Here is a 26,704-nt window from a genome sequence, read left to right on the forward strand (position 1 = left end):
AGTGACATTGCTGACCCTCCCCCCAGATTTGGAGTTCTGCTGGCAAGGAGGAAGGGGAGTATGGATATTGGAAAAGCAGCTGGCAGACTCTGTTGCAGCTTCTCTGAGAGGGCAGAGGATTTTCAGGGGCCTCTGAATCCATTTCTTTGCTCTAGCTCATCAAGTGACTGACTTAATCATAAAGCCGTAGAACTTTCCAGCTTAAGGAGTCCTTTGAAAGTTTCTAATCCAACACTTTGCAGTTATAAAGATTGGAGGCCCTTGGATCATCCGACTTATGCAAGGCTCCACATAAACCTAATGGCTGAGAGAAGCCTGGGATCGTCCCCCTGGGACTGAAGGGTCTCTTCTAGCAAGCCCTGGGGGTGATGGTGGGGTGGGGTGCGGTTTAGATTTATCAAGTAAAAGCTCAAGACTTAGACATGCAAGTTTGGGAGCTATTACAGAATAATCTCTTTTTCATAAAGCTTGAACTCCACCCCCCCACACCCTGCCCCATTTCTTAGGTATATAATACTAAACAAGACTTTTTCCCCCCCTGCATTCTGCTTGTTTTTTTCTCCCAACAGACTGTCCTTTTTTGGTATGTTTTTCATCCTTTTCACCAGAAAAATTTATGAGCATTTATTTGAAAGAAAAAAAACATTGGAAAAACTGAAGGGAGAAAGAGCGATTATACATATGGAAAGCTATAAAGTACCACAGTGAATGTGCTGTGGTTATTGCTTTCTTAGAAAAACAAACTAGGCAGGCAGTTTGGAATGTGAAAGAGTCCTGTGTGAGGGCAGGGCAGGCGGCAGGGGCCGAGGGTGATGGGCTAATGGCTGGGGTCCTGGGAGTCCAGGGAGGTGCTGTCCGCTTCCCCTATCCTCCTCCCTCTCACCTCTGCATGCCCCCGACAGGGTCAGAGAGAAAATGACTTTACTGAAAGATAAAGTAAAAATTTAAAAAGCTTCCTTAGGAAAACAAGAAGGCCCAGGCAGCCACACAGTACAAAGTGAGGGAGAACCCAGTTGACGTGGGATCTGTCAGAGCTTGATAAACTGGCGAGGCCATGTTCCTCTTGCTGGTGGGGTGTGTGTCCTGAATAACAACTCCAGCCTGTTTGCCTTTGGAGGGTCCACCCCCCAGGATTTGGAGCTATCCTTGGGAATGATGACACAGTTGCAAATCTATTCATTTGGTTTGTCCATTGCTAACCTCTCCCCAGGGTCTGCACTCGGTCTCTTGCTCTGTCCTAACTAGCTTCACCAAGTTCTGTGATTCTCCATCTGCACCTCACCTCCTTACCCATGACCCCACCTCCCTCAGTTCCCTCAGAAAGAGTCAAAACCAGGGGTAACATCTCACGAAATTTTACTTGGGAACACAGAAGGGAAATGCAAGGTAGAAAATAAAACACCTAAATTGGATGCTGGAGATTGCTGCCACTGGAGTTGGTGGTTCAGAGGTGGTTTCCTCTGCCTGTTCCTATTTTGCTGGGGCAGCCCATCCTGGCCCCAAGGGTAGGAATGCACCCCCAAGTGCTCCCCAGGTTCTCTCTCAGGCTCGGTCAGGAACATTTTCCCTTGTGTACATGGGGCACCCCCGCTCACTGTCTCTCTTCTGCATCTCTGTCCTGAGATTTGGGCTCTGATTTTGACTTTTTTTTTTTTTTTCTGATTTTTCCTAAAAACCCACTGGAGTGCTTCTTTCTGCAGGTGACTTCTTCCAAAGAAAATTTCTGCCTCCATTCTGAGGATGAACACTGCTAGCTATGTTAAAGTGACAGCTCCATAACTTGAAAGCAAACAAATAGTCTCTACTGGGCACTCAGTTATGAAAGCAGAACTCAAGGAGGGCTGCTGATGGACCTTCTTCTCCTTGGCTTCCATGCCCCCCACCAAGACCGCCCTCCCTAATACAACCTTAGCAGGACGTGGTCCCTCTCAACCTACACTGCCCTGGGAGTACTTACCCATTGAGAACTCCAGGGCCCCTCTGTCTCTATTCTGACCTTCCCACAAACCTGGCAAACCTCTCTCCACTCTGCCCAGGGTAAAAATATAAATGTCCTAGAATCATAAAGGGTCACAGCTGTAAGGGACTGTGGAGATCATTTTGACCAACTCCCTCATTTCATAGATGAAGAAACTGAGGTCCAGGGATGTGCAGGGAGCTGCCCTAAACCATATGCTGGGTTTGTGGCAATCACTGTACAAGGCATTGCTGTCCCATTTTTCCCTCTTCTGAAGCTAGGCAGTGTCTGTGTTAGGCGGGTTCTTTTTTAAAACCAAAATTTATTGGAGTATAGTTGATTTACAATGTTGTGTTAGTTTCACAGAAAAATGAATCAGTAAATATATATATATATCCATCTCCACTCTTTTTAGACTCTTTTCCAGTACAGACCATTGCAGAGTATTGGGTAAAGTTCCCTGTGCTGTACAGTGGGTTTTTATTAGTTATCTATTTTATAGCTAGATACATTTTTCAATCACGTGTCACAGAAAACCAACCTGAAAAAGCCTGTGGGAAAGAAGTAGAATTTGTTGGCTCGTCCCTAAAGCTGGGGTGGGGGCAGAGTGGCTCCATCCATCTGAGTCACATGGCCTCAGAGTTGGGAATGGTGGACCTTAAGAGAAAATGAAAGTGTTGTTATCAGAAGGAGGAGGATACTGGGTGGGCAAATAAGAGATGTCCTTTACAGTCCACCACTTGGCTGCCCCAGATTCCCATAGACGTCTCTTCCCATGCACACTGTACGTAGCACGTACAGCCTTAAACACAGCTGCTAAAGCGGGACAGCTGATGTCTCTCATTCCTTTACTGCATCTAGCCACTCTGACTGCACCCATTTGTCTTCTCTTCCGAGATCTCCCTCATCACTTTCCCCCTTGGATCTCTAATGTGGACGTGGGGACTGTATCTCCTTATGCTGCTTTACCAACGCATTTTCTAGGTTTTGCCGTGGGGATCTCTAAGCACTGTCTTAGAGCTCCTATTGGCCATGCTTGGGTGTTTTCTGGCAACAGGGCTGCCATGGATGTTTGTCCAGCTTATGCACTGCACAAAGGTATTCTGCTTAGGACAAGGAATGATGTCTGTCCAGAGCGGGAGGGGTGTCTTTCTCCATTTCCCATAAAGGCTCTCCTGGGCTAAAATGTATTGTTTTCTGACAATACAGGTACTTTAAAAATACCTGTATGCTTACCTTAGTAAGTGCATCAGTTAGAATGCTTTTTACAAGAACAACAGAAATCCCAATTAATAAAAACAAAATGTATATTCTTTCATATGATATAGTCCAAAGGTGGGACAACAGACTGGACAATGTCCAGGGAAAGGTATCTCCTTCTCAAGAATAGGGAAATGTTTTCTAGAAGTTTTCTTGCTGGTTTCCCCTCATATCTCATTGACAATACTGGGTCACATGCCTACCTCTAACCAATCACTTGCAAAATAGAATGAGATTCTTTGAAGACTGTCTTAGACCAATCTTAGAATTTGGGCTTCCCTTGTGGCTCAGCTGGTAAAGAATCTGCCTGCAATGTGGGAGACCTGGGTTCTATCCCTGGGTTGGGAAGATTCCCTGGAGAAGGCAAAGGCTGCCCACTCCAGTATTCTGGCCTGGAGAATTCGCAGAGTCGGACACAACTGAGTGACTTTCACTTTCATTTCACTTTCAATCTTAGACTTTATCCCTAAGCTGGGAATGGGGTGACTTTGCTGAAGGGTGGCACCTGCATATACTCTGGGTTAGCTCAGCCAGTTCAGCAGCAGGAGGGAGGGAGGGACACTGAATAGGTCGATGTGGTGACAGCAGGGCCATCTGTTTGCACTCGGGCGCTTGCCCAGTGGCTTGTCCTTGAATCTAGATGCCAGCCTGTTTTCTTTCTCATGCGACCAGGTCTTGGTGCTCTGCCTGTTCCCCCAGCTTTCAGCCCAGTGGCCCTCATCTTTGCCCTTACTCTGGACTGATGTGAAGCATGCCCGTGGGTACAAAGGCAGAGCTGTGGCCCTCTGCCCCCGGTTCCAGTCCAGCAAATTGCTCTTTACCAAAAGGCAATGTTCAGCATTTGGAGGGACCCCAGAAATTAGGCTTAACCTCTACTTGAGACCCACGTTCCTCTGCCATGGTGCTCTCAGCTTGCTGCTCAGTGCTGACCCTAATTTCGGCTTGTGGCACCCTCCCTTTCTGCTCCCCCTTTTCCAACGGGCTTGTCTTTTCTGAAAGGAATTCACAAAAGACCAAGAATTAGCCAGCACCTCCTTCAACGTGGGTAGTGTGCATGAAACATTAAAAACTATAGGGCAGCTTTTGACTTAGAAAGAAAAATACGTTTTCATAATGCAAACTGAAGAAAGGCCCTACGAAACTTTCCTGGGGTCGGGGGGCACTGATTAGAGCAGCTCAAGAGCCCTGTAGGACACTTAAGAGATGAGGGGGACTGTGAGGGATGGGTGAGACACGGTTCCTGGTCTCAGGAAGTGTATAGTCTCACTGGGGAGACAGAAATAACGCTTTAGGAATGATTAAGGAGAAATAACTGTGTGTTTGTGTTCAAGCACCAAACAGTGTGATAAACATCACTTCCCTGCCCTACCTGGCAAAATCCAGTCATTAAGACCCAGGTCAGATTTCACTTTCTTGGTAAAGTCTTTGCTGGACACTCTTGGCTGGGTCCACAGTTCTGAGTCTGCAGCCCTACCGGTGTCTCTCACACCACGTTACGGAAAATGCGTATAGGTCTCCTATAGCAAGGGGAGCGGCCCAAGGAGTGTCTTGCATGTTTCATCCTATCTTGATGACAGCTTCTTGGAGACCTATTGCAGAACAAACACGTTGGCTGGTTATTTCTGTCTTTCCCACTAGAACTCTGTCAGCATCCTAACAAGTCACTGGGGAGCCTAGGGGCCCGATGGCCCCATCGCTGAGGTGTGATGAGGCCACGCGTCCCCTGGGCTGTTCTCAGCTGGTGACTGAGCATAGCACTGCCCTGGCAGCAGCGTTCCTGTCGGAGGCAGGACTCCCTGAGCTGCCGTGTTGGCTCCAAGGTTCTGCATCAGCCTGGCTGAAATGTCCTCAGAACTGTGCTGCTGCCCGAATTCCTCCCACCCAATCTGCCTTCTCCCTGCTCCCCTGCCACGTGTCGGTCCTGTGGCGAGCTGAAGGCTCTTGTCCCCCTCCCCTTTATCTCTCATGGGTGTGTCTCCCCATGAATGTCATGCATGTTTAATTCTGTCTCGGTGACTGACAGCATCTAGGAAAACTTGAGAGAACACAACCAAGTTGGTTACTTCTGTGGGCCCCATCAGACCAAGTTCCACGAGATCAGGGGCCCATCTGTCTCGGGCATCATGTCAGGATGGAACGGAGGATCAGGCCCAGAAGGATGAATGAGCAAAGAGATGAGCGTTCATTCAGAGGTGGGACGGAGAGGTGGGAGAAAAGCCAGAGGAAGCTTCAGGAAGGAGGTAAGATTTCCCTGGGGTGTGGAGGGCAGGCAAGGGTGCCAGAGTATAGAAAGGAACAGTCTTCATGGAGGCTCAACATCTGTTGAGGATGAATTCAGCGTTTTATCACCTTCCCAGAGCTATGTTCGGGAAAGTTGTCGATAAACACAATGGGTCACTCTGCCTTGGCCTAGGAAGTTTGGCCAGGTAGGGAGGGGGTGGGCTGGAGAGGCAGAAGGAACAGATGGAAACCAGAAGGGGCCGCCTTGGCTGTTTCATCAGTGCCCGAGCCTGAGGCCCTGACGCAGAGCAGGGCCCCCAGATGCCGCGAGGGAACCGCTTGACCCCTGTGGATTAGGGTGGATTTGTGTTAGATGTCTCTTCAGTGAGGTCAGCATCCTGTACACTGTGCAGTCCCCATAGGGGTCTGGCCCTGGTTCCCACCATCACACTTTTTGCTCAGAGGACATCTGATTACAGCTCCCACCGAGGGCAACCCTTGATTCCCAAAGCCCTAGAGCAGCAGCGAGGGAGGGGAACTTCTGTTCCCGTGCTGTGGCCTGATTCCCACAAGACCGCCTAGACTGGTGGGAGTGGGGCTGGGAAGTTTCCTTCCCAGGGATGTGCCCTTACAGGTCAGGCGACCTTAGACAAAACCAGGGTGGTTGAGGAGCCAGCAAGTCTGGCTCCCAGCTTGCTCTCTCGTGGGAACAAAAGAGCTGGCGTCCAGGAACATGGGAGAAGGGGACACCCCACACAAGGTCCCAGCTGGTGCAGCCAGGCTACAGGGTCCCGGCTTCTTCTCCATTGCCGGGTCAGTAATAGGACTGGAGGGCTGCGGGCAAGCAGGCTTCCAGTTGGGAGGCCTCAAGCCCTAGCTGACCCTCAGGCCCAGGCTGGGCCCTCATGGCCAGAGGTTGAGGCCTGGCTTATCTCTCCAGCTGCCCTGTTCCCTGCCACTTTATCATGGAGGGTGGGCCAGTGTCAGAGCCTGGAACTCCCTTCCCCACTGCCCGTGGGAGAGGGCCCAGGTGCGAGCAGAAGGACTACTCTTGGGCTCAGCCAGGAGACCTCTGTCCTGGGAGAGTTTAAAAGGCCCCAGGACCTTCTCCGCATCTGCTGACCTTCCCAACTGACTGCAGCATGCAGGGGCTGCTGATTTTGAGTGTGCTGCTGGGGGCTGCCCTCGGCAAAGAGGACTTTGTGGGGTAGGAGCATGGAGAGGAGGGGGTGCTCGAAGGAGAGATGGGGGAGCACTCATCCGCCAGCCAGCACCTGGGGGAGATACATGGGAAGATGGCCAGAGGGCAGCAAATTAGCACATCCCAGAAGGCAGGCTGACCGGGGACCAGGACTGAGAAAGGGTCCAGTCTCTCAGGACAGCCTCGTGAGCCCTGGAGAATCTGAACCCTAAAGAGGAATTTTCAAAAGCGGAGGCAGGAGGAAGCCTGGCGGTCTTTGGAGAGAGAGAGTCTAAGCTGGGGCGGTGATGGCAGCAGTGTCTAGAAGGTTCCAGGGAGCCCAGGGCTCCCATTGCTGGGATCCCTGTGCTTCCCCTTCTTGGCCCAGCGCCCCCTGCGCCCACCTGGGGAGTGTGCATGGCCAGCAGGAGCTGCTCAGGCCCTCAGCCTCCCCTCCTGCTCTGCCCAGGCACCAGGTGCTCCGAATCTCTGCCGCCGATGAGGCCGAGGTGCAGACGGTGAAGGAGCTGGAGGACCTGGAGCACCTGCAGGTCAGAGGACGTGGGAGCAGCCCCAAGGCCCCAGGGCACCTCTGAGAGCAGACGGGCTTGCCCCAGACCTCCACCCACCTGGGGCCACCTGGGACCTGGGCTCTTTCTCCCCAGCTACCCAGGAATGAGCTATGGGACTGATGATCCCTGTTAGGATGTGACTTAAACCTCCCAATTCCGGAATCTTGCTGCGTTTGTGCATCTGAGAAAAGGGCCTCCCCCACCCTCCCCCTGTCCCAACTTCTGGTTCTTGTCTCTCCCTTGCTACCTCCAAGCCCCTCCACTCTGCTTCCTGGGCCAGTCACCCGACCAAACTGGACTTTGTGCAGTGCCCAGGGGTTCCCCTCATCCTCTTCCTGTCATATTCACGTCCTGTCCCCAGTTATACGGGAAATTCTGGTGCCAGCACCCCCTCCCATGGGTGCCCTTCCCCAGCCCGCAATGACAGTGGCTCTTGTCTTCCCCAGTTGGACTTCTGGAGGGGCCCTGCCCAGCCAGGCTTCCCCATCGACGTCCGAGTGCCCTTCCCCAGCCTCCAGGCTGTTAAAGTCTTCCTGGAAGCCCATGGCATCAGATACAGGATCATGATCGAGGACGTGCAGTCGCTGCTAGACGAGGAGCAGGAGCAGATGTTCGCCTCCCAGAGCCGGGCCCGCAGCACCGACTCGTTTAACTACGCCACCTACCACACCCTGGACGAGGTGCGGGGCCCCGGGAGGGCGCTGCTACAAGCGCCAAGCTCTTGGTCAGACTGGCAGATGGTGTCAGGGCCAGCCTGGAAGTGTGTGGATTCTGCCCCGTCTCCACGTTGCCTGGAGGCTCTGGGTGGCAGCTCCTCCACACTCAGGGCTCACAGCAGGCTCGCTAAGGGAGCTGCTAAGGGAGGCATCCAGGCTCCCTTTGGAAGCCACGAAGGCAGCCTTCTCTCCTCTGCCCCTTCAGATCTACGACTTCATGGACCTGCTGGTGGCCGAGCACCCACAGCTTGTCAGCAAGCTCCAGATTGGCAGCAGCTATGAAGGCCGTCCCATCTACGTGCTGAAGGTAATGGGTGCCTGCCAGTGCATGTACGTGGGCACTTCCGCAAGAATGGACCCCCGCATCTGTGCACAGGGCTCCCGGGGTGGGCCCAGGGTGACAGAAAACACACTGTTATACAGACTCTGTGTGTGGCACAGGTGTCCACATACCTGTACACACAATTTAAACTTTTAGGTGACTCCCTGCTCCCAGTCAAGTGTCACATTGTGCAAAGTATCCCAGAGTTGGGTAGTCCAGATAAAATGCTCATGACCTTTGACAGGACTATGTGTGGGCCTGGGAACACGGTGGGGCCCGGAAGTCTGGCCAAGTCATGTTTGCCCCATGCTACCCACTCCAGTATTCTTGGGCTTCCTTGGTGGCTCAGACGGTAAAGAATCCACCTGCAACGCAGGAGACCTGGGTTTGATCCCTGGGTTGGGAAGATCCCCTGGAAAAGGAAATGGCTTACCCACTCCAGTATACTGGCCTGGAGAACTCCATGGACCAAGGAGCCTGGCGAGCTACAGTCCATGGGGTTGTAAAGAGCTGGACATGACAGAGCGACTTTCCCTTCCCCTTGAGCTGAGGGCAGCAAGCTAGGCTCTGCAGGGTCCCGGTCCAGACCCACCTCTGCCTCCCACCTGCTTCAACCTGGGGTACAGAGACCAGACAGCCTAGGGTGCACTCCCTTTCCGGGGGATGAGATGGGGCCCCAGCTGAATGATTTCCTGCTCTTCTCATCCAGTTCAGCACTGGGGGAAGCAACCGTCCAGCCATCTGGATCGACTTAGGCATCCATTCCAGGGAGTGGATCACCCAGGCCACTGGGGTCTGGTTTGCAAAGAAGGTGAGTCTGGGGAGGTGAGGGTGCTCTCACCTGGTGGAGCATTGGTATCCACAGTCCACAGGAGCCCTGGCCCCTGCCTCCCATCCAGAAGCAGTGACCACAGAGGGAGGCTAAGGGCAGGCATCCATTGGTCCAGCGCAGCAGATGCCTGGCCTGCTCTGCCCCACTGCTCCCTAACACGGCCCTCCCCCCAACCTCAGTTCACAGAAGACTATGGCCAGGACTCGACTTTCACCGCCATTCTTGACAGCATGGACATATTCTTGGAGATTGTCACCAACCCTGATGGTTTCGTCTTCACCCACAGCAAGGTATAGCCCTTCTCCTGTTCTTGGGGGAAGCAGGGCAAGCCTCTGTCCTCTGAGCCCCACAAGCTACTCTCCCCTAATCTCAACCCCCAGAAGTTGAGGGAAGGACAAATAGACCTTTCCTCCTTGACTAGGGATTCTTGACCTTGGCATTCTTGACGGTTTGGGCAGATAATTCTTGGTGTGTCGGGAGCTGTCCTGTGTAAACATCCTTCTGACCTCCTCAAGCCCCCAGATGAGACAACTGCAAACATCTCCAGCTTGTGGGGGACAGAACTGTCCCCAGCGGAGACACACTCCCCAGAAATTATTTCCTGGTTCTATTTTATTTCTATGGGACAACTTGCTACCAATCAGCTATGTATGGGGCTGGGGGAGTGCCACACACCTTCTTCACTTTCCACCAGTAGAACCCTCTGCCAAGTGCCATCTATCATCTCCTCCATCTTCCTTCAGCCAAGAGCCTCCTCTGCCAAACTTCCTCCCTAAAAACCAGTTGAAAACGGTTTCTGATCCCCTACTGTGTCCACATCCAGGCTCTGTGTTGACTGTGGCCCCTATGGGGTGGCTAACCATTCTCCTCTCTCAGAATCGATTGTGGCGCAAGACGCGATCTGTCACGAGCTCCCTCTGTGTTGGGGTGGACGCCAACCGGAACTGGGATGCCGGCTTTGGGAGTAAGGCCCAGTGTGGTTTGGGGAGCAGGGATGGGACCCCCAGAATGGTTTTTTACCATCCTTTGTCCTGTTGCCCCAGCCGATTCCTGCCCCTGCCATGGGGGCATGTGGGGAATGTGGGCCCCTCCTCCAAGGTACTCAGTGAGGAAGGTGGCCTCTGAGACCTGCTTGTTTCTTGCCAGTAAAAGGAAAGTCCTTCCCAATGGATATGAGGTCTGAAACTCATCCAGGGGTTTTCTAGTATAACTTCAGCCCCTTCCCTCCGTGGTCACTGCAGGGAGCAGTCTCACATAAGGACCCTTCTTACCTCTCTGGGTGTGTTCGTCAGCTCTGTCCAAGTTTGGCTGGGGAGGGAGGCCCAGGACCACCAGGTTATAAAAGGCCTCTCTGCCCTTTCCTTATCTGGGGTGGGGGTGAGGCCTCGTACATCTCACCTCATGCAAAGACCAGAAGCCCCTGGAAACCAACTACTTGGGTGTAAAGAATGCCAGCTCTCCTCTCTCCCCTCCCACAGAGGCAGGAGCCAGCAGCAACCCCTGCTCAGAGACTTATCACGGCAAGTATGCCAATTCCGAAGTGGAGGTCAAGTCCATCGTGGACTTTGTGAAAGACCATGGGAACTTCAAGGCCTTCCTCTCCATCCACAGCTACTCGCAGCTCCTCCTCTATCCCTATGGCTACACAACACAATCAGTCTCTGACAAGAATGAGCTGGTATGTACCTGATGCCTGCTTGTCCTCGCATCCCGAAGGCAGCTTTGGGCAGGCCCATTAAACCTGCTTAATGAGGGCCTACACTGTGCCTAGCACCCCTTTTCCCCATGGACCCCTGATGGCTTGGGAAGACCAGCAAGGCCGATCAGACTCTCCGCCTGGGAAGCTGAGGCACAGAGTGCTTCGGTCACTCTTGTCACACGACAGAGCAAAGGGCAGGGCTGGACTTTGAGCTAGTACCACAAGTTCACACTTGGATCTGCAGAATGACCAAAGGGCGGCGAAGTAGCAGCCAGACAGCCCACAAGCTCAGAATCCTAGGGCTTCTGAGTTCCCGAGACTGACCCTGCAAGGCCCAGTGGGCTCCATGCTGTCTGCTGGCGCTGGGCTTCTGCAGGGCATGTGCTCCTGGGTCACCCTGCCAGCCCCCAGGATACCCTGGCCCTAGGTTAGGGGGGATCGGGGGTTGCTGGCCGTGACAAGTCGTCCTGCTTGGCGTTTTCTCCAGAATCAGGTGGCTAAGTCTGCTGTTGAGGCCCTGAGCTCTCTGTATGGGACCAGCTATAAGTACGGCAGCATCATCACAACAATTTGTAAGTGTGCACGGTCTCGTGGGTGGTCCTGGGAGGAAGCTCAGTTGACTTCCTGCCTAGGGGAGTGTCTCTCCCAGAGGAAGTAGCCAGGGGTACCCCAATGTGGGGAGCATGGACAAGGAGAATGGCCCCGGCTGACTGTTGGCTTGGTGGGCAGAGGGCCCTTTCCTGATGTGAACTCTGCCTTCCTTGATTCCTTCAGACAAACACTTCAGTTCCTCTGAGAACTCTTGTCCCCTTATCTTGGGGTTAAATCCAGCTTCATACATGGAGCAGGTAGAGAGTTCTGCTGGCCTTGTAGATCCCCCAAGAAATTCAACTTAAAAAATACTTCTCCTCCAATGCCCTTCTATTATAGAATATATCTTATCTTTTCTCAGCTTACTTATCCATGCAATGCATCAAATGGAATTAAGTCAACAAATGTTTATTGGATACCTACGATACACTAGGGCTTGTTTTGTGTGCTTGAGACACAGTTGGGAATAAAATAAGCAGACTTCTGTTCTAGTCAGGGACAGACCATTTATTCTAGACAATAAACACGAATAAGGAAATGATATGGTGTGTTAAGTGATCGATGCTAAGGAGAAAAAGAACTCCCAGGACAGGGTGAGGGGACTCAAGTAATGGGGGTGGAAGTGGGACTGAAGCATGAGCCTCAGTGAGAGCAAAATTTGGGCAAGTGTTGAAGGAAATGAGGGATGGAGCCAAGAGGCTATTTGAGGAAGAGAAATCTTCTAGAACAAAGTCCCTACCATGTGCTCTGGCTTGGTGTGCTTTGGGAACAGCAGGAAGAGCAGAGACTCACTGGCTGCAGCAGAGACAGGTGTGGGGTGGAGGAGATTCCGTAGGGCCCTGAGGGGATACAGCAAATTTGGGGTTCACTCTTCAGGGAAGAGTCCTGAAGAAGCAGGGCACAGGGGCACACTTCTGACTTCCTGCCCTGATTGCCCAGTTTTGGGGGGCAAGTGGGGTTGCAATCTCACCTCTGGCTGGCCTTGCTTTTGGACTGTTTGAAGTTTGTTTGGAGACTGTTTCAACGCTGAATGAAAAGGTTTTTGCTTTGTTCAGAGTGTTGTGGGGTTCAGTTCTGATCTGGAGCCGCCTCCTCCTCCCCAGCCCAGTTCCCCAGGAGCTTTGTTTATCTACTGCAGAGCTGTCTGTCAAAGACAGCTGAGGGCTCCTGCTATGACTCTGGCCCTTTGCACTTTCCCCCTGCAGAGCAGGACCCTGGGGGCAATCCTGCTTACCCAAGTGGGCAACTCTGGAATATGTGGGGGCTTGACCCAAGCCACTGTTAGACGGAGGCAGCTTTCAAAATCATGGGAGCTTCCTTGCATGCCCTAGTGAGAGGAGAACCATTGCTGGTCTGCCTCTCTGGGCCTCTCGGACTGCAGTCTTTCAGGGGAGCTTCTTGGGAGGAAGCCAGGCTGCTTGGTCAAGAGCGGGAAGGTAGCAGAGGCTGACTCCAGTCGACACTGCATGAGGCTCTCGGCTTGGGACCGTTAGCTTGGCCCACGCAAATATTTTCAAGCGAGTGACCTGGTTCTGCCGGTTCTGCTCCTGCCGCAGACCAAGCCAGTGGAGGCAGCATTGACTGGTCCTACAACCAAGGCATCAAGTACTCCTTCACCTTTGAACTCCGGGACACGGGGCGCTATGGCTTCCTGCTGCCAGCCTCCCAGATCATCCCCACGGCCCAGGAGACATGGCTGGGGCTTCTGACCATCATGGAGCACACGTTGAATAACCCTTACTGACCTAGCCCTCCAGCACTCTCTTCCTCCTCCTCTTCAGCCCCACCCAGGCAACCGAATAAAGTCTGAGTACATGGAACAGAATGGACTCTCGTGTTGGGGTGCATGTGGCATGTCTGCCTTTTCAAGCTGGGGCAGAAGTAATTTAGTTCCTGCAGATCTCAGTGGAAATGTGTGGGTGGTTGGACTAGATGACCCTTAAACTTCCCTGCATTCCAAGGTCCTGTGAAGTTGTATCCAAGTGGCATCTGTTTTAATGAGACCACCCTGAGCTCAGCTCGTCAGTGGGGTGATTTGTTCATACCTTAGGAGCTAGCAGCAGCCACAGCTGCTAACCAAATGCCCAGCACCCTGCCGTGGTAAGGAATTCAGCTTGTACAATAGTCTAGCTAGTTGGATCCATTCATCTACAAAAGCAATAACCCTGAGTATGAAATAGAATAATCCTGGTGGTCACTGCTTTCCCAGATGGATGTCACAGTCAGGCAAAGCTTTCTATACAGCAAAATATGGTCTCCCACTCCTGAACTAAATTGGAAGAAAACAATTGCATTAAACGGAATCATTTAAAGATGAAGAACAAACACCAATCCCAGGCATTTTTATTAATTGAAGTTTATCGCAAAGACTTTGCCTTTAGAGACAGAAGTAGTTTACTTCTCATGGCCACATGCTTTCTAGCATCTCCTAGTACACTGTCTGCGCCCCCTCTCCTCTCCCACCTACTGCCGCTCCTTACCATTTGCAAAATTTCTCAAACGGAAGACTCTCCTCTTGATACATCACCTCCTCAGCTCCTAGAATCTGGCTTCCCTCCTTTGGCTTGGTGATTCTAGTGTCTGTGATATCACTCTAGTGGCTAGCACCACAAACATGTAGCATATATCTCAACTTTTTTTCAAAGTAAGAATCTATATTCGTTTCTTCCAGATCTCTTAAGGTGTGACTGTTGAGTAGGGAGTCAGTCCTAAGAAGTTACTGGGAAGTTGGGGTAGGGAGATGGCTCGGTAGCTCCCCAAACAGGGGAGCTGGGGTAAGGATGGCAGCCTTTCCCTGTATCAGCCAAAGTACCACAATGCTTCCAACTCCAGTGACTTAAAATTTTGTGTCTTTTTCACATACAGTAGCCTGAAGTTCAAATGCTTTTTTTAAGGGCCCATTAGGGAATTTTCATCTTGGAGTTTTTAAAATAATCTTTGATATTCTAAAATTGAGGTATAGTTGATTTACAATATATATATATTAGTTTCAGGCATGCAAAATAGGGATTAAAAATTTTTATATATTATACACCATTCATTTTTTATTTTAATATGTTTTTGCTACCAAACATGCTGAAAAATAAGGATGAGGCTGACTATACATATAGTGCACATAAACTGACACATATATAAGTTTATGAGGCAAGGTGAAATGGTGTTTCAGTCTTTACAGAAAGATGATCTAAAGATTTTATAACCCTTCCTTCAGGTTATCTTATGGGAAGCATTTCCCTTCAATTTATGTAGATAAGCTGAAACCCACTGTGATGGCTCAGCAAAAAAAAAAAAAAATGGACAAGAGCAAAAAAACTGATCTTACTGCTTAATACAGACTGATAAATGAAAAAAATATTAAGTTAGCAAGATAGTGTATCCTCTTATTAAAACTGGATTACTTAGGGATCAATGGTGGAATTGCTTAATCTAAAATAAACTGTATTCCCTGATAGCAGAGGCCACTTGGTTTGGTATTCAGTCTGCAAAACCCTCAGAAGTACTTGACATACAGATACCCAATAAATATTTGTTGAACAAATGTTCTCCACATTTACTAGAAAACTTTTCATTTTTATAGTCTGTATTGTGTAGGCTTGCAAGTTATTTTGAATTTCCCTGAGCTGCAGTTTAGAAAGTAATGCTCTGAACAAGTAAAAGTATTAAGAAAGCTGACAAAACAAGAAGCACAGTACCAGAATGAAAATGCCACAGGGCCAGGAACTGTGCTGCTTTGCTCAACACTGGTTTCTAATGACTGGCCAAGTACACGACACGTATCATGCACTTAATAAATGCTTCTCAAATGGAGACATGGAAATTAATTTAAAAAAAAATTTAACTCTATACTTTGCAGATACATATTTTTATAAATCTATGGATTAAAAGTTTTTATTTTCTAAATTAAACAATGCTAAAAGAGAAACAATAAATTTAGAAACTAATACAGCATATATGAAAAATTATTAATAACCCTGAGAAGAAAAGAGCCTTTATAAGTAAAAGGAGTTAAAAAAAAGACAACATTTCAAAAGAAAAATAGAAGATTTCTTCCTCAAAGAAGAAATACAAAAAGTTGATAAATGAAAGATACTGATTCTCTGGGCAATTTTTTTTGTACATTAAAGAAAAATATATTATTTTTTTCCCCATCAGATAAAGAATAAAAAGAGTGATAATTCAGTATTATCAAGAGTTTGAAGAAATAAGACCTGTCATATACTGCTGGTGGGAGGATAAATTTATATCACCTTCCCAGGGGGAATTTGGTGATATAAATAAAACATTTCAACATATTGCTGCTTTGACTCAGTAAGTCCACTTAGAGGAATTCATTTTATAAAAATTATCTGAGAAGTTCAAATAATCACAGGTACAACATTGCAATAATAAAAATTTAAATAAAATAGAAAAGAACCTAGATAGATACCAGTATTAATATGGATATTACATGTTTACACAATGGAATATTGGGAAGCCGTTATAGTCTGTGATTGATATGGAAAAATGGTCACAATATACTGAGTGAAAGAAGCTGGTCACACGATGGAAATATTCTAAAATAGGATTGTGGTAATGCTTGCTCAACCCTGTAAATTTACTAAACTCCACTGAACTGTATCCTTCAAATGGATGAATTTTATGGCATATGATTTGTATTTCCACAAAGTTTTTTAAAAAGCAGGCTATAATATAGTATATGGAGTATGAATCTCATTTTTGTTTGAAAAACATATACCCACTATGCCTGGAAGTAGATATTCTCCAATGATAATAATTGTGGTTACCCTGGTTGATGGTTTTTCCTCTTTACACTTTTCTGAGTTTCTTGCAGTGAAAGAAGCTACTACAAACACACCAGATCACCTGTGGGTAACGTTATCTAATATCAACTTATTATCAAAATCAAACATCTAAATGACCATCTTAATTTGTGCCCAGAGTCTTTTTCATAATTTGTCTAAACTCCTTTCTTCTGCTGTCGCCCTGAACAAGGTAATTGTCTTACTTTTGGAAAAGTTTATATTCCAGATAGAGCTAGAAGTGCGTGCCCTACCAAGGGCAGGGTACCAACATCTCCTTGTTGGGGCCAGAGGTAGTGCAGATGACAAATCCCAGGAGCGCTTGGTGCTCACATTCAGTTCCTGCAGCAATCTGGGGAATTGATTAGGCTAATGCCTGTTCTCCAGGACTTTTCAAATATCTTTATTTTAAAATGAACTCATTTAGTCCATTCTTCGATCCTTAGCTATGGTTCTCAGTGTGGCCTGTGAAGCCATTGGTGGTCCAAAAGAATCCTTTGGGTGGTCTTTTGAATTAACACTAAGATATGTATGTCTAGCTTTGGCCTGAAGTTAAAATTGAAATGTCACTGAATACAATCCAGATATGACCTCACCAGTCCCTCATCCAGTGCAGGGCTGTTCATCATCTCAGCGATTATTTCGCAAGGACATGTGGGACTAGGTGGATTTGAAGATGCAGATGGATCCTTGCTCTAAGGACTCTAGGGTCAGAAACATCATTCTGTGAACACACTGAGACCCAGATGCTCCTTACAGGAAACTGATATGACCAACCAAAACAGTCAAACTGGCCAGATTAAGGAAGAGCACTGAGAAAGAAGCACAGAACACCCGTCAAATCTGAAAAAAACAAAACAAAACTGTCAAAGGGTAATGAATTCTCTCCAAAGCTTTCAGGATCCATTTGGCAACTCAAACTGTGAGCATCATCTACCAACCCCAGAGACAAAGCGGCCAAATGTTTACTGCCAAACTAAAAGAAGAAAGTTAAGTCTTCTGTTTAACCACAGTGGTGTGTTCAGCTACATTTTTAGAGGAGTGCAGTGGAATGAGAGCTCTGCTCACACATGGACAGAGGCACAGAGGTTTGCTGCTGCTTCCTCCCGTGAAGCCTAGGCCTGTGACCATGAGCCAATTCACACAATTTATGTTTCAGCCTACATCAGAAACATAGCCACAAAGGAAAGAGAGGATCGGACACAAATCATATCAATATGGTTTTATTGGAGAGTTCAACCATCAGGAAAACAGCCTACTTTCCCCCTACAATCTGTTGAAAAGCTTGTAACTCCCCTTCCCTAAGTGATACCTCATTAGGGACACGCTGAGAACCAAAACAAATCTCAGAAACCCTGGGGCACCTGTCTTCAAGATAGGTCACCAGACACAGACAACGGTGGGACGGGGTAATTCATGGTCCCAGAAGCAGATGCTTCTGTCCCTGAACTCCCATTGCCCTTCGTGTAGGTAGAGGAGGAAGGCTTTCAGTGGAATCTCGGGTAACAGGGAAGGAAGGGAGGCCAACAGCCAAGGGAACGTTATATTTTTGTTGGTGAACCAGAGGTATGGCCAGGGAGAGCGTGCTGGGCCCACCCAGAGGGGGAAGCCCAGGGCAGAGTGGTTTTCTCAGCCTTCCAGCTCAGTGACTCAAGAGCGAGTTGCTTAATTTCCACTCGACCCTCAGTCTCTTCACCTAGAAATGGGGGCGCCTACCTTGTAGGGATGTTGGGATGGTCAAATGAGTCAAAACATAAAATGAAGACTCTAAGAATACTACCTAACACATAGTAGGCGCCCCATAAATGTTTACAAGCATTAATACCTGGAAATCTTTAAAATTTGAAACAAAAGAGAAAGTAAAACCTGCTCTCAGATGGGGAGACGGTGTATAACCCACAGCTGATGAATTCTGAAGGCTCTGCTGAGCCTGAGGGAACCGTGGAAACAGGCAGACTGTAGACAGCCAGGGTAACAGTAAAGGTCCTCACAGCTTCCCGGGCACCTCCTGCAGAGGGTAATCTAAAATTCTCAGAGTTATGAATGCCTCGCCTACGAAAGCAGGACGTCCAAGGGGACAAGGGATAACAAACTTTCCAGGTCTCCAGAATGGCAGACCAGGGCTGAGTGGCCGCCACAGTGGGCTTTACATCCCAGACTTCAGTCTGGATGGATTTCTTTAGGTCATTTATTCACATATCCTTATTAAGGGTCACTGCCACATAGTTGGTGATTTTTACCTTCTAGGAGTCAAAATAAATAATTTTTTAAAATGTAGGCAATCAGTCCGTAGTGAAGTGACCTCTGTTGCCATACATTTCACCAGGTGCCTCAGGATGTTATGCATGTGAAGAGAATCTGAGTCTGCATTTGGAACAAAGAGGATCAGCATCAGAGAGTGAGACTGTAAGGGGACGGGGTGGTGGGGGAAGGAGGCAGTAGAGTTCTGTAAACACATAAAATCATGCACTGAATCCCGTTCTGTCAGGATCCAGTGCTGACAAATTGCCACCATTACACATTTCATGCTATAACTGACCTGCGTGCCAATTTAAGGACATGGCAATGGCAATTTCAATAATTATTGCAATTTTAGGAAAGTACTACTACCCAAATGTATTTTGAACACTTGGGAAGCACAATGTGTCCTATTTATTGTTTTTATAGGAAAAACATATTAATTTTAATAAAAAAAATAATTGAATAGAAGATAAGCATATCATCATGCTCACATAAGCTGATATAAAATACACATTTCTGATGTTTCTTGAAAAAAGAAAAAGGAGAGTATTATGCGAGTTACAACTTTGAAAGAACTGTGAAAAAATAAAAGCACATCATAGATACTGGGAGCATTTTAGAACTGGAGAAAGGTTCTTAATGATTATCTTCAGGATAGAACAGGAAGGGAGTCATGGATTTAAATCTAGGTGGACAGAAATTAATTATCCCCCCTAAAAAAGTCAGAGAACATAAATGACAGAATCTACAAAGAATATATAACATGACAGAAACCAAAACCAACACAAGAAAAATTGCCTACATATTTCTTTCTAGCCCAGGACTCTGATTTCACTTATATTCCACAAGGGAATTAGAGAAAAGAAGGTTTTGTTTTGTTCTGTGTTCTTGGTGAGTAGCCTAAAGTCTTATGAATTTTTGTATAATCTCAATAGCACCACAGGAAGAATCCCTCAGCAACTAATGAACACTATTTGTTCTCTTTTAATTCTGACTTACACCCTAGTCCAATATGATTGTGCTAGTTCTGACTTTCTACTAAAGGCGAAAAATAAAATTACTTTTAGGCCATTTAAATCATTCTATGTCTTTCAGTACAGTAACCCTGACATGACTGCCTGCGATGTTCTTTTTGTTCTCGAATGAGTAATGTTGCCTTCTCCTCCCTCTCCACTTCTTGCTTTCATGCTTCCTTCCTTCCTCCCCTCCTTTCTTTCTTAAATACACATCCGTTTAGAGTACTGAACGTATTAGTTAGACTTTGACCATCACTGTCGTTCAGAGAGGGGAGTAGTTGTACTTCGAGGAAGCATTTTCCATCTAGGGGGTCCTAAGTTCCCAGGCAAGAGCAGCTCACCAGCCTCTGCAACACTGACGAGAGTCCCATGGTATTGTGTTTAAGGTGGCCATCAGTCCCTGCTGGGCATGGAGAGAAACCCAGACCTTCTGACTAGAGAGCTAAGGTTTCCTGCCCTAACTGGAATGATTTCCTGATTCATTTATACAAAGAAAATCTGCATTCCTGGGAGATACAGCAAAAAGAAGTACACTTTCCAATCACCCCAGTCTCATGTGACGCCCCGCAGATCATTTCAACAGAGAGGGACAGAGAAGTTGGCAGACTTCAGCATATTAATAGCAACAACAAATTAGCAACTATGTACTTTAATCGTCAACATTCATAATTGCACAGAGTATCACAGATCACTTAAATAATACATGTCAGTTAATCTAATGAAGAAACTAGTAATGTAGAACATTCAGAGCAATACTGTGAGCATGTAAAAACTGTCTGCGGGTGACATTTAACACACAGAGTACAGAATGAGAACGGGACTTTGAGGAGTAGTTATTTAAAACCCTTACCAACAGGCAAAGCACTATGGAGAAACACACATCAGTATAGCCAACCTGCCAGATCTCTCCAGTAAATGCACAGCAATTCGAATAGGTTCGGGTACACTGGCTGTGCACACATACACAGTCACTTCAAACACTCTAGTGTTGTGTGGTGATGGGAATGCAGAATAGGAGCAAAAGGGGCTACCACTTACTTGTAAAACTGAATCCAGTGGGGGAAATCTAGACTCCTGGCTAGTCAACTTGAAAATGGAATAAACAGAATTCTGTCACAGGGAAAAAAAATTTTTTTTCTTAAAAATGTATATGTGTCCAAAATGGCTGAAAATCTTGTCCACGCTAGGGGAAAGTTGAATGTGGAAAAATTTGCATTTAAAAAAATCTATGCTGTAAAGAAAATAAAAAGCCAGAGCATTTTGGCATTAGCAAAAGGCTGAACTTAGTTCTCAGGCAATAAATTTATGGGGAAACATGACAGGCTCCTCATTAAAGCTTTGTGTACGTTGGCTGAATTTTATACAAGATTCTTGAATCTTATGGAAAATTGGGCACGGCTTGACATCTGAACAATGTCCCTGGTTTGTTTGATTTCTAAAGCATCGGAAAATGTTGCACTTTGGAAATCAAGTAGAGAAGAATAAACACACTAAAATAGAACTGGGCTGAATCTGAAAGTTATTTTTCCATATGTCTCTATAAGATATTTATTACCTTTATTTCTCCTACAAATACAGCTTCCCATGCTGGAAATACTGTGATATCTTTTTTTTTGGTGGTGAGAAAAACAGTCCTGTTAAGACAAATCTTACCCAGCAGCAATAACCACCTAAGGATAGGCAATTTTCAGCTGGCTTTTCAGAGGCTGGTTGCCATGACAAAGAGCACAATTTATTCCTCAGTCCCTTATCACAACTACAGATCACAGACCATAAAAATTAACAAGCCTCTTTTTCCTTTTCCTGATGATTTCAGAGTTCCTCATCCTTACCTGAAGTCTTTTGTTCCCCCAATTAAATGGGATGAATGTCAGTCATCTAGCAATTCAATTAATGCCGATTCAAAATTCTGGCCAAACAAGAATCTATAATCACAACCTCCTAATCACAGCTCAGTCATGAGAATGAAAAGTAAGCAGGAAATTGCACTAATTACTCAATTAGACTAATACTGTATTTTTAAGCAAGGATTTAAGGGGTTGTCAGCTCTGACAAAGGGCTGTGGAGTCGTCCTCACCTTGTGTGCTGGTAGTGACCCAACCAAAGCCAGTGTTTTCAAGGGGCCATGATTTCTACCCATCTAATATGGATATGCCTGAGCTGGATAATGGAAATTTACAACTAATAAACCAACCACAAATGAGGGGCGACTCCAGGGGGCTTCAACGAATGGCTCTCAACCCAGCCCTGTACAGTGGATAGGGCTTTCCCATGAGGGTGGCTGAGCGCACAGCATCACCTGTGCTGGCCCCAGAACATCTTGTGAGGGGGAGCTTTACACACACGTGAGAGCGGCTACTAAATCTTAACTGTAATGCTTATAGGTATCGGCTTCCAAACTTAAGACAGAACCTGCATCGGGTGGGTGCTGGACAAAAAGCTCCTCAGCCAAGCGGGTCCACACCTGATGGGGACCCTGGTGGCGGCTATGAATCATCCGCACACCCAGGGGCAGCTTCTCAGGCTGCAAAGCCTACCTAGAGAACCTTTGTGAAACCAAGAACACTGAGTGAAAAAGAACTGGCTGTGAAGGACACACAGATGTGCCTGAAGTAGTTACAAAACAATGCAGGATACAGACCAAAACAAACTCGACCTTATTTTTTAAAAAATGAAAGCCTAAAAAAAATTAAGACTGTTTTTTGCTACTCAGTTTCAGAGACTTAAATATTCTGTAAACAACAGGGAGGACACTAGAGCCTGTCATGCCTCTGGTTTTTGTAAAAATCCTTCCCAAGTTGGATGTGGGAAAGGAGCTGGAGACAGGAAGAGGGCCTGACACACATGCTGAGGTCTTTTGCAGCAGTTTCTGAAATGACCAACTTGGGGGCTGCTTGGGGCTCCAAAAGGAGAGAAAACATTTATTTGACTAAGGCAGACAAAGTCTTTTACTTCCAGGGTTTGCCTTGCAGGTGGCCACTGCCCAGTGAGCGGGGATTCTGGTGGCTGGCAGGGCCCCCGGCAGGCAGGTTCTGACCGCTGCGGGTGCCTGGAACCTTGGCATCTCTTCCAGAAGCGTTAGCTTGGCTCAGCCGGCCTGGAGGAAGCAAGAAAGCAGGGAGCAGAGCTGCAAAAATGATTGCAGAGACAATCTGCCAAGTATACTTTTAAACTAATGAAGTCTTATGCTACAAACCACTTTTAAGCTAATGAAGTTCTATTCAGCATCTACTTTAGGTTAAAACCTACTCTTGAGCCTTGAGATCAATTAGAAGGTGGGGAAGAGGGTAGGGATGAAAGGAAACCCAGATTGTTCTTCTTTCCTTCCTCTCCATTATCCCAACCAACCTCGCCTTTCGTCAGTAGAGACGGAACAGGAACAACTAGAGGAGAAAGAGAAAGCACTGGGCCAAACGAAAGGCTGGAAGTGTAAGAAGCAGGAGCAGAAGGAAGCAAAGTTTTCCAAGAAGGAATCGAGGGCTTCCCTGGTGGCTCAGTGGTAAAGACTCCACTGGCCAATGCAGGAGACCTGGGTTCAGTCCCTAGGTTGGGAAGACCTTCTTGGAGAAGGGAGTGGCAACCCACTCCAGTATTCTTGCTTGGAAAATCCCATGGACAGAGGAGCCTGGCAGGCTACAGTCCCGGGGATGGCAAGAGAGTCAGACATGACTTATCGACTAAACAACAAAAACAATGGTAATAATGAGGGGAAAGATGGAATGCTTTGTATTCCAAGAAGGAATCTGAATGCTTTAGGTTGGCCTCTCAGCTCCGCCTAAGATGCCCACTTTATTTGACTGAAAACTTCTCTTTCAGTTGTGTGTGCAATGCCTAATTCTTGCCATCACCTGAGAGCACCTCCACTCACTCATTTCCCCTCTCCTCACACAGCACCTGCATATTTCCCGCCCCCCTGCAAATATTTTAAGAATCTGAATATAAGAGATCAAGCTTCCCATATGATGAGGTTGATGTTCAAAGCTGTAAATCTCAAGTTCTACAGAAACATTATTTCCAAAGGTCAAAATATCTTACTAGGATTGTCTGCAGGACCCTGGTCCTCTTCCAGGTAATATTCTATCTTCTTTAGGTCTTCCGGGGTAAATCTCCATTTATTCTCAGCTGGTAGGGGCGGCACTTTGGGACTGGATCGTTTCCGGGCAGAACCAGGAGGAAGGGCCTGCTGGCAAGATGCTGGCAGGGAACCTGTAATCAGTCCTTCTGGGAATTTCTGAGCTAAGACTTTTAGACCTAGGTATGGAAGATCATCAGAAAAAGCAGTTAGCATGGTGAGGCCAAGGCAAACCTGGAAAGGAGCCCACGTGTCTCCTCAACACAAGGACGGGAAATCTTTCTTAATTGCTTCACCATTAAGTAAATTATACCAGAAAATGTCCGTTGTTATGTGGGATTCTGAGAATTCCACCAGAAATTGCTTTGCTCAAGTCTTCAGCACTAAGGCTTTCTTACAGAGCCATAAAGCAACAACATCATTCTTTCAGGAATTAGAAACATGTGCTGATTGAGCTAAGGGAAGTTTCACATATCCTGACTCCCTTCCGCCAGCATGTTTTTTTCTCTTTCCAGAATACTGAATTCTGAGCTCTGCAGGGGAGGGAAGGGGGGAAGCTCTAGGAGTGAAGCTGAAGGAGTGTGAGTCCAAGTATTTGCCTTTTAAGTCCTAAGCAGAACATAGCCCCTCACCTCCGGAAAGCATGAAGAGGTTCTCAAATCCCCGCTCGCACATGGTGGTGGCCGCCTGGCTGGCCAGCCTCTCGTCGTCGTCATACAGGATGATGATCTTGCCATGGGCATTTTTCTAACAGTCACATGAGTTAAGGTTTATAGATGAGGAAACATAAAAACTTTTGTGCCCAATGTGTCCACTGCAGCCTTAGTTAGAACAGTAAAAAAGCGGGAACCACCTAAAAGTCCAGTCCTCCAGAGAGGAATAATTTAGTAAACTACAGTAAATCTAAAGATAAGATATTTTACTGCATCAAAAACAGAGTTTATAAAGAGCTTGTGTTAGTGTGGGGAAATTCACTGTAATAGGAAGTGGGGGAAGCAACTAAACACTAAATTATATATATAAGTATGACTTTCACTTTGTTAAAAAGACTACATAGAAGACCACCTGGAATAAAATACACAAAAGATACCGTAAGAGTTTGTTATTCAGTTGTGTGGTTATCGGGGATTTCAATTTTCTTTTTTATATATTTCAGTATTTAAATTTTCTATTTGTACAATTTTTATAAGCAAAGCAAATTAAAATTTTAAGAAGAAAAAAATTAAAATAGAAGGAAAAAATTCACTCCTTATATTTTACTTGGGGAAAATGGAAAAAAAAAAGCTTTCTGGGGAAAAAAATGTCTTAGGACTAACTGTCAATAGATCCTAACTGTTAATCTAACGTTTCTTGTCCAACTGCAGGACAGACTAGAAAGCAGCCTCAGCAATAGCTAAGGATCCAAATTCTAAAATATGCTAAGTTAGCTAATTAATATTAGTAAATTTGCTTCTTACAATCCTTATACCACCCAACTCCTTAAAGTGCAACAAAGGATACATACTCAAGAATATCATTTGAGTAAGGGTTCATTGTTCTAGACAGAGTTGCAATTGGGTAACTGTAAGCTGCAAAGAGAAGAAAAAGGTTAGGAAGTTTGTAGTTCTCAGTACAACTTGGCCCCAATCCCTAGCTGGTTTAACATCTAAGAGTTAAACATATTTTCAGACTCACTCGTGATAAACGTAAATACTTCTGTGAAAGAGAAGAGAACAGGACACAGTAAACGACAGGAAGCACTGCTTCATTGTTTCTGACATTTAGCCCTGGGCCCCTGATCCCTCTGAGAATTTCCCCGGCCTCTCTTAGAACATGCGGTGGAGCCAACTCACAGGTTCCCAGAACCCATCTGGTTAGCACTATGCTGACCACGGGGTGTGGGTCGAGCCTGCCTGGGCTCAGGACCGGGCTCTTTCTTGGGAGTGAGACACTGAAAAGCCTTTCTCTCTTACCTCCAACAATGTGGCACTGCTGGTAAGAGTCTCTATCTCGTACATCCAGCAGCAGGAAAGGGCAGTCGGGATAAGGTTTGTCTTTGGTATTGGGCTCTGTTTTCTTCACAAGCCCTTTGTCTAGATCCAGTTCCCCAACACCACTGATGACGCTGCAAGTGCAAAAGTAGGTCGGCAGACACTAGTCAGGGGTTGGGTGGCTTAAAGGTCAAATGCGTTTCTTCAGAATGGCGACAAGAGTGCTCAATGTCTTTTCAAAAAACACTTCAAAGAAAAAGGAAAATGGATATGGTGTCTCAGTTCTGTCTCTGAATGCAAGGTACTATGGATGGATTCTTATTCTATCACCCTGGACACCAAGGAAGGGATCCACTGTCCATACTCACCTTCAGAGAGTTCATGTTAGGTCATTAGCATGGCAGAGGGGGTAGAAACTGTAGGGCACATGCTGCCTCCAGCAACAAGGGCAGCATTCAGAGAAAGAAAGGGGCGAACAGTCAATCCAATGGAATTTTGATGAGTGTAAGAAAGCAGAGCAAAAGGAAAGAATAAGGTTGACAGGACAGGAAAACTGAAGACATTTCTATGTATATTATATGTAACATAAAGGAACAATGGTGTTTTAATAGATTTCATATACTGTGACTTATCCAATATGTCTTATCCTCAATGTCTTTAATAGTTATCTGTAGTCACTTAAATTTTTATAGGTTACGACGTTGAGGTTGAAGAGGCTTTTAGATTTTGTGGCATATGATAAGACGGTGGAAAAACTACGATTAAAATGAGGAAGGTCTGTTTCTGACCCATTTCTGAAGTCATAGAATTACCAAAATTGCTTGCCAGGTTAATACAGGTAAAATGTGGCATAAACATGAGTCAGAGAAAACATGTGTTATGAGCAAAATGGCAAGCAGTGAAATACCTGCATTGGGATAAGAAGACGATCATTTTTCTGGTAATATGAAGACACACATGCCAAACCACAGGTTGGTTAGTCTGTAGCAAAAGTTCCTCTCCCATCACAGCAAGTTAAATTCTGCCTTTAAATCCGATAAAAAGCTACAACTATATGCCATATGGTGCATATTTTGTTGAACCAAAGAAGAAAAAAACTATGTCACATGAAACTACATCCTCATGGAAGCCTTGTTCGTCTATCTTGTTTTGAATGCAATTTTAGAGTTCCCGGAACAGAAGTAGTTATGAAAATAATAGTAGTGCAATTGACAATAGCAATACTGTCTCCAGTAGAACTAGCTTGTCTGGTAGAAC

At 46.6% G+C, this 26,704-nt stretch overlaps 2 protein-coding genes across 4 annotated transcripts in view; one reads left to right on the forward strand and one right to left on the reverse strand.

Moving 5' to 3' along the window:
• Positions 1-6,925: 6,925 nt before the first annotated feature.
• LOC120877545 (carboxypeptidase A1-like) lies at positions 6,926-13,636 on the forward strand. Its single transcript, XM_040259892.1, has 9 exons — positions 6,926-7,168; positions 7,444-7,869; positions 8,111-8,212; positions 8,937-9,038; positions 9,239-9,349; positions 9,936-10,023; positions 10,538-10,737; positions 11,246-11,330; positions 12,906-13,636. The coding sequence occupies exons 1-9, from the start codon at positions 6,926-6,928 to the stop codon at positions 13,091-13,093; spliced, it is 1,545 nt and encodes a 514-aa protein (XP_040115826.1). The 3' UTR covers positions 13,094-13,636.
• Positions 13,637-20,038: 6,402 nt separating this feature from the next.
• CEP41 (centrosomal protein 41) overlaps positions 20,039-26,704 on the reverse strand; it is a 52,135-nt gene continuing 45,469 nt past the window's right edge. For all 3 annotated transcript variants that reach the window (XM_040259637.1, XM_040259639.1, XM_040259638.1), the window contains 5 exons: positions 25,430-25,581; positions 24,978-25,045; positions 24,110-24,224; positions 23,441-23,656; positions 20,039-22,502 (listed from right to left, as the gene is read on the reverse strand). In XM_040259637.1, coding sequence (XP_040115571.1) covers positions 22,354-22,502; positions 23,441-23,656; positions 24,110-24,224; positions 24,978-25,045; positions 25,430-25,581 — 700 coding nt within the window. In that variant the 3' untranslated portion in view covers positions 20,039-22,353. The remainder of the gene's footprint in view (positions 22,503-23,440; positions 23,657-24,109; positions 24,225-24,977; positions 25,046-25,429; positions 25,582-26,704) is intronic.

Source organism: Oryx dammah, unplaced genomic scaffold, assembly GCF_014754425.2.
Source record: "Oryx dammah isolate SB20612 unplaced genomic scaffold, SCBI_Odam_1.1 HiC_scaffold_18, whole genome shotgun sequence".
Classification (NCBI taxonomy): Eukaryota; Metazoa; Chordata; class Mammalia; order Artiodactyla; family Bovidae; genus Oryx; species Oryx dammah.